Below are 8,457 nucleotides of genomic sequence, written 5' to 3'. Positions count from 1 at the left end.
AATTGCTAGTGTAGATGCGATGCTGCAGCAGTGAAGAGCAGTATCCGTGCTTCTCCCCTCCCCGCTGGTAGACGGTACAATATGACTGCTATCCGTTGTCACCATCAGCCCGTTGAGTGCCCCCCCCTGGCTGCTCAGGTGAGGCTGGCTGGGGCACCTGGGTAAAAATAGGAATGATTCCTGGTCATTCCCGTAGATGGGACAGAACGGCTAGGTAACCATCTTCATCTAGCAACTGGGGCTGAGCTCCATCAGCCCCTCCCTTTCATGTGTAAAGAAAGATTCTGTACTGCCTGGACTATCATAGCGCGGATGCTGGGCTCCTCTCCCCCAACCGCTTAATGTTCTGCTTTGACTGTCTAGCACGGGAGGCTGCCTCCTCCTCATTTTATCTCACAACAAGTAACTGTTTCTTATTCCTGCATTCTTTATTACTTCATGACACAAATGGGGGGACACTGCCCACGGTAGCCAGGAAGGTTGGGGGAGGGAAGCAACAGGGAGGTTGTTGCAGGGCTACCCCCTATAATAGCATGCAGCTCATCCTTTTGCGGGATCTGACACAGAGCATGTGCTCTCTGATACACTTGTTCTGTAGTACACTTGCCCCATATCTAGGCAGGATGGACTATTTTCAGAACCACAAAGGAGAGATTGACTCTGGGAGTCATTCCCAGTTTTGCTTTGCGCCCCGCCGACCTCAGCCAGGGCACCATGATAGCAGCAGACAGTACAGAACGACAGATAACCGTCATTCTTACTGCCAATTACAATGGCAGCAGATGGTACGAACGACTTGATACGTTCTCTGCTATCGTGCAAAAGCAAACGAATGCTGCTGTGTAGCGCTGCAGTAATGTTGTTAGCGCATCCAGTAACATACGGTGACGTAAAAAAAAGCTGAACGGGCTCGCAATGGTTGCCGTGCTATGGCGTCTGCCAGGGCAATCCAGGGAAAAGGGCATGAAATGATTGTCTACCGTTGTTTTCCCGGAGGAAGGAATGAGTTGACGACATTTACCCAGAATCACCTGCGAACAATGATTTTTGCCCCATCGGGCACTGGGATTCAACCAGAATCCAAGGGGCGGGGGACAGACTGCGGGAACTATGGGATTATGGGATAGCTACAGAATAGCTACCCACAGTGCAACGCTCCGGAAATCGACGCTAGCCTCGGACCATGGACGCACACCGCTGAATTAATGTGCTTAATATGGCCACGTGCACTCGACTTTATACAATCTGTTTTACGAAACCGGTTTATGTAAAATCAGAATAATCCCGTTGTGCAGACGTACCCTAACAGACGTATTGTCAGGCTGCACATGCATCCGACGAAGTGGGTATTCACTCACGAAAGCTCATGCTCCAATACGTCTGTTCGTCTATAAGGTGCCACAGGACTCTTTGCTGCTTTTACAGATCCAGACTAAACACGGCTACACCTCTGATATGTGACACTTTGTATGAGAAAAGTGCTAACCAAAGAGAGGCCATTTCTTAACTAATGAAATCAATTTGATATGTGAGGTTTGAATACTAGCCCTTTAAAACACAAATACACAAGCCAACAACAGATTATTACTTTAACCTGCTCATTTTCCAAGACCACAGTGCAAAAAAAATGCAACAGCCACTGCACAGGGGGAAGTGGCTAATGGCCTATTTGAGTCCCTCACTAGCCCTCAGCAGAAAGGTACTGCAAGAGAGGTTTCTCCAAGCAAGGTGCTCAGCTGGTGTGGGTCACTGCATGCAATGGCATGCCTCCTTGGAGCGGCTTCCCAGGGAAGCCCCTTTCCTCGATAGATGCCAAAAATCAAATCTTGGCTACTTATCGCAGCGTGTTCCACATGTTAGCTCCCAACATGTTGAGCAACCGTGTTAACGGAGATGGATAGTGCTGTCAAGCAGGAAGCTGGCTCACCAGGATGGAAAGAGTGGCATACAGCGAACTTTACATTCAGAGAAAAAAGTGTCCCTGAAATGGTATGAAATGTTTTGAAGGAAACCTGAACTTCTTTGCTTGCTTTTATTGTTGTGTTTTGTAACAAAATTCAGTGTCGCTGTGCTTGAGTTTTGCTTGGACTCAAATCCTGGATCTCTCTCAGAAAGCAGACTAGCTGACAGAGGAAATGAATCATTATCAGACGGCTTTGAAAGAAGTTTTCTTTAGGAGCTCTACATTATTATATCCTAGCTTCCAGGATACTTAGTTTCAAACACCGCTGCTGCTCGCATTGAATGCAGCCGAAACCTCCTGGCTGCCTTTTATTTCAAATTTTTTAATAAGGAAATACTGACTACAGCAGCTAAAAAGCCAAATTTCCAAGTAAAACCATTCGTAGATTAGTCTAATTGTGCATTGGTTTTTAAAAAATCATGTCAAGACTGAACTGAAAGTTACGGATTTCGCTTCCAAAAAGTAAGCATTACCATCTAGTCAATACAAGCCATTCACTTGAAATGCAGAGCGAATCATTTCAACAGGATCTTGGTTTTCAATTTTTTTCCCCAAGAGGTTTTTTTTTTTTTTTTAACCTCTTCTCCACTGCTGAACAATCATCTACACAACTATAGAGTGACCTTCAGCTTCCCAAGAGGCTTTGTAGCACTATGGTAGTGATGCCAAAATAGATATTGGTCTAATATTAAATAATCAGAGTAAGGTATCAGTCATAAAGGGAATCCTATATATATTTATTTTAGTGATAAAGTATGGTGTGGCACAACCATTTTTAAATACATAACCTGGTGTTCATGTGTCATGGCCCTGAAATGTGGGGGAAAAGATAGCTGGCACAGATTGTACAATGTCATGCAGTTATACACACAGGTATACTATATGGCTACTCTGAATAATGTTCTTTGAGGCAGCAAGCTTGGGGCCTTACAGTAAAGAACAAAGCAAGACATAATATTTTCTCTAACTGATCAATACCAGTCTTTCATACGTCAGTAGGATTTATCAAATGCTCTCTATACCAGATAGACACTCTGGCGCTGTTACAAGCCCAGTGATAAGAAATACTACTGATTTAACTGCTTGCTAGGTTTGCCACTAATCCTCTTGCACAGTGACCTCACGAGCTATGAAAAGCTGTTTTCTTATGCCAATGAGCATGAAAAAGAATGCAGTGGAATACCTTGTGCCTGAGCTGCAGAACTGTGGGAATACCCCAGAGCCAGGAGCGCCGTCTCCACCAGCTGGCTAAAGAGGACATCTTTGCGAACCAGAACGAACTCTGCATGCTCCTCTCGATTATCATATTCAAGGGAGGTGTCCAACTGCTCCACCACACAAAAGACGGGAATCATCAAACCTAAGTGAGAAAAGTTTTTAAAATAATCATCAGTAATAGAGGAACAGGAACAAATAAGTAATTCATTTCTGATTGAAAATGTCAGATTAATACACCTCCTGGAAGGCTCATGTTAGAGATCTGCCTTTTTTCCCAGTTTTCATTAGACTGCAGAATAGTCTTTAAAGAGAAATAGTAGGCGTCTCCTCACTTGACTCATTTAAAACCACACTAGATAACAGTCCAGAGAATACAGTGCAAGAACAAGAGGGATAAACAGGATGCCCTAATAAGACTTTCCCGCTCTAGTTTGCTAGGATTCCATATATTTCCCTATACACAGCCATACATGAACTCCGCATTTAAATGTTATTCACTCTCCTCTCCAAACAATGAACACTACAGGAGCATTAAAAGACCAAGGCTGTCTCCATGCATGGTTATGTGCTCCAGAGGGATGGGGTGTGCTCATTGATACATGTATAGACTGAAGCCACTCAGCCTTTTGCCATATTATGAGCTACAGAAACACACAGTAACAGGTTCGCATTGTTCATGGGAAAACCCACCCTGTTAGCTGGTGCTGGTCCTGGTCCTGCAGAATCACTGAGGCACATGGTTCATTAGCTCACCGTGATATAAGGCATGAGGGGGGCATGGTCTAGTGTGGATCTAGGTATGGACTAAGCAGTCCTGAGAGAGGACCTTTAGAAGCAGCCCAGACTTGGGAGAAGATTTGGGCAGGATTGTTTAATTTTGTTTTATTGCAAGTTCCTTTCATGACTCCTGGAAGGTTTACATCTACTAAAAATTGTGTGGCCTGTGTTTGAAACAGACTAGGGAAGCTACCTCTCACATAACATTACCTGTAACAATGTTATCATCCTTCCTTTTCAAACTCCTGATTAGCTCTGCTACTAGAAGTTTATTAATTGGCTACATATACTTGTGAATCACTGAACATGCTGGAAATCATTGAGAGACTGGAGATACATCTCAGCCTAAAATGGTTTAACTAGTTCCTACCTATACAGTCTAATGAAAGGAGTTCCTTTAGGTCTGCTGTTGTGGGACGAAGCTCATTCTAAAGAACAGGTATAGCCCTCTCTCTAATGGCAAAGGAAAGAAAAACAACTGGCTATTTTTAGGCTATGTTAAGGAGAACAATCATTGTGCTACTGTATTGCACATTCAAGCAAAGTAAGAGAAACCTGCATTTCAAGAAGTCAACTCTCCTTTCTTAAGAAGCCAATTAAAACCTCTTTGAGGTACCCACTACAGTTCGGTTCAAGCTTTAGTTAAAGATCACTCCTATACATCGACTGAGCTTTGCTGGTTCTTTAGGTATTTGCTTGGGGAAAAGCTACATTCCATTTTAGAGTCACAGCCCTACATCAGACAGGAGACAGTGAAGTCAATGACAACTATAGGAGGCAAAACTAATGGACTCAAATCCTTATCAGCTGTTGGTGCAAGAGACGAAACTCATTTAAAAATAAATTGTTAAGTACACAACTCTCAATCGTTACATTAGACACTGGTCAGATTCCCTTTGACGAGTACAATGGTGTTGTTTGCATTAGTAACAAGCATCAGGAATGAACCTCTCAATATCAGATTGCTGCTCTTGGATTCTGGTACACGGCCAAGGGTTTTGCAAGTTGAAGTAGTACTGTTTAGTCTTAATGTACTCAAGAACATGTACCATAAAGCCATCTGTGGGCTTCTTTGCTGGAAAGATGTTGTGGAGTTGATCCTGCTCCCACTGAAGCCAGTGACAAAATTCCTATTAACATCTATGACCCCAGGGTTGAATCCTAGTTGCCTGTAAATCACACAACTAGTTCAAAGAAAATTCAGTCTCTCTGTAAGTGAAAAATCTTCTGTTTCTATTCAGACATGGTTTGTCACAGTACTTTCAATGCCCAATTTATCATTAGTAATGCCAACAATCTGTGGTGTAACTATTAATATGTTGTGAGACAAGTTTATAATGACTGTAGTAACAAGTGGCCAAATTCAGTCACAATGCTAATGGCTGCATAAATTACACTTTGCTAAATTAGCACAAATGAGTGAATGCAAGCTTATGAGAGAAAGGGGTGCCGTTGCATCTTTTATCCTCTGACTGGTTGCTTTTCTTGCTACAACCCTGTCTATCCGCCCCCTTGACATATAGGTTATATCGATTCCCCATGCAATTTATACTATCATTTACGTCATCTCTGCAGAAGACGCTCTCAATTGCTGGAAGTAGAATTGCTCATAGTTCAATTTTGGGATCGTAGGATGAACCCACAGCATTATTGAAGATCCTCTGTAATGCTCCCAAATACTGGCTTTTAAAATGATCCTTTCCCACCACTGCTTGCTGGCAGCTCTGCTACAGAGATGGGGTTTCCAAGGACAGCATCTCTGAACTTTGTGGCCCTGCAAAATGACAATAAGCTGCTAACAGTACATTAAAAAGAATGTGGGGCAAAGGGAAAATTATCATATCCTCTACTGCTAATAGGTTTTGGTGCCTGTGGCTACAACCCCTAGAACTTTAACACCAATCCTATGTTACTAAAGACTGACAGTAAATCCAACTCTCCCCAGAAAATCGCAGTCCAAGGAAGTACCACCTGCTTTGCCCTTTATTTAGCATTGGACAGAATAAAGCTATCGTTTCTTCCACAGATTTATTACCTCAGAGTTCCCTGTTTCCTGACAGTCAGAGAATAAATTAACATTCTTTACTGTACATTAAAAATGAGAGAAGAAAACATTTTCGGCTGGAAGCCAATGCCACTCTCACAGACTGATATACACAACTTCTCACACCTAGGTACGTATATTATACCTTTCTCATACTCAACTCTAATACAATAGATTTAAAGAATAGCTGTGTAAATTAGTCAGTGCTCTCCAACAGCCCCAGTCAGAGAATTATAGCAATACTTACAAAGCTGAGAGCGTGAGTTTAGATACGAAGCCTTGTAGGTACTGATGGAGTAGGGCAAAATGAGCCTTTAACATTGCTTGGTTCTCTTCCCATTCCTGATCATCCAGAAACCACCACACACAAAACAGAAAACCTCTGGTCCTAAAATTGTGTGTACTTGGTTTTCCAGATTTACAAAGGTGCTTTAGCGGGTCTTTATAGCTCATGGTGCAGGACACAACTATATGATTTTCACGTACAGAGGTTACAAGAGGTGGACTGGAGGCAAGAGGGAATATTTTTCTTTCTGAAAAGGATAAATGCAATGCCAGAATGTACAAAGGCATTCATATTAAGCTGCTTCATTTTTTTTTGTTAATTTATTTAAATACAGCAACTTAGTTGCTTTTCTACATAAATTCAGATGGTGCTTTGACCCTGAACACACAGCATCAGTTGAAACAAATAAGGAAAAAACAAGATCCTAGAAAACAGCAAAAGCTTTCATGACAGCATTGGTACATAAATGCCACTCTCCACACTCTGAGGAAGAGGCCAGATCACAGTCCCATGTATGACAACTGTGCACAAACTGCTTTGACTATGACTGTTTATGCCTGTGTACATTTTCCAAACCTGGGTGGTTTAAACTTCACGATTCCCTTTCCAGTCACAGGGAGTTGTAAAGCTAAGGCTTTGCACATGGTTTTCCTTACTTTTTAGGCAAACTAGTCAATTTCTTTTCTGAGCCTGGCCTAAGGTGCAGAGAGAGACTAGAAAGAAAGCACCACTGAAATCATGTACCTGATATTTGTATTTTACTGTACATTTTCTCCTCCTCGTCAGGGTCATTCTGTGTGAACAGAAATAAAACATCCATAAAAATTAGAGAGTGGGCATTAAAAACTGAAGGTATTTGTCAGAGTTGTCTTTGTTCAAGTAGTAGTTTTTAGCTATATTTGTGTACAAACTCATCAGTCTAACTAAAAGTTGAGTCATTTAAAAAAAAAAAGTACTGAACTAAATCAATACAGAGTTCTAAACCAATTTAAGAATGTCTACATGGGTTTCCACCAGTTTTCTTCAAATTGATCTAATTAAACAAATATTTTTAGTTAAACCGGTGCAACTTGTATGTGTATGGACCAGTCCCTTTGTGTTCCTTTCAAATGACTATTTCAAGGCACAGTACGGTGCTGAGTCTTTCACTGTTTTTTTCAATAAGTTTCAAGTGTTATCTAGTCCATTGTGTGCTCAAAGTGAGTAATATGGTAAATTGCACACTACAGACACTGGACTAGCACATGTTGTCCATTTGCATGCTAACACCGTATGGAGGGGTGGGGGGAGAAAGGATATGGAGAGCTGGTGATAATGTTAAATAAAAAAATGCTGTATACACACACACACACACACACACTCATCATTCTATCCCCACTGAATGGGAAGCACCATTTATCCTAATACATATAAAACAGATCAACCAATAAGAGTAGAATGCAATAAAATGTGTCTTTTCAGATTAAAATTTGTTTTCATCAGGCAAAATGTTGAACTCTGTCTAGGTGTTATTTAATTTAATCTAATTTGAACAATTTCCAAACATCAGCTTGATTAATTTCAACAGCATGATGTTATGGAAAAATTTACTGAACTGGGGTTCTCTAGAAGAGAATTAATAAAAGAGCCAAGTTCTCAGCTCTGAGTAACACAAGGTTTTAAGACTTCCCAGATTTCTAGTGGGAATACTTCATAGCACAAGCATGCTTTCTTTTGGGAGTTAAACCCACCAAAATTATTAAAAATTGAGATCAAATGGTGGTGTAAAACCCAAAGGAAATCATACGATAGTGGAGAGATTTTTATCAAATGAAAAAAAGTAGAAAAAGTTTTTACAGCACACGCACACAAGATAATCTCCCTCACAGACAGACAAAGCTAACATCTATGATTTGATGTTCAGAAACCAGGGCATTTATTGACACTTAATAGACTACAGAAAACCCTCCATTATTCCATAAGAAAGCAGGCTTTGCCTAGTAGAGATTCTAAACAAAGGCCACACAATACGCAAGTCTATCTCAAACACAGAGTGCCAAACTCCAATGACTTCAATGGAGCGGAGCCTGATTACACCAGGACTGAATTTGGCCCAGAGTGCAACTACATACCTTTCCTGAATCCAGCGTACAAAAAGAGATAGTATCAGATCTGCAGAGGAAGCCAAAA

The 8,457-nt window shown here is 41.3% G+C and overlaps 1 protein-coding gene across 1 annotated transcript in view; it reads right to left on the bottom strand.

Annotated features, from left to right (window-relative positions):
* SATB2 (SATB homeobox 2) overlaps positions 1-8,457 on the bottom strand; it is a 166,653-nt gene that overhangs the window by 141,189 nt on the left and 17,007 nt on the right. Inside the window, exon 3 of the mRNA XM_032793604.2 lies at positions 3,147-3,323. Within this exon, the coding sequence (XP_032649495.1) occupies positions 3,147-3,323 (177 nt within the window). The remainder of the gene's footprint in view (positions 1-3,146; positions 3,324-8,457) is intronic.

This window comes from Chelonoidis abingdonii, chromosome 10 (genome assembly GCF_003597395.2).
Source record: "Chelonoidis abingdonii isolate Lonesome George chromosome 10, CheloAbing_2.0, whole genome shotgun sequence".
Classification (NCBI taxonomy): domain Eukaryota; kingdom Metazoa; phylum Chordata; order Testudines; family Testudinidae; genus Chelonoidis; species Chelonoidis abingdonii.
The sequence above is the reverse complement of the archived record's forward strand: the minus strand, read 5'-3'. Positions and strand labels throughout refer to the sequence as shown.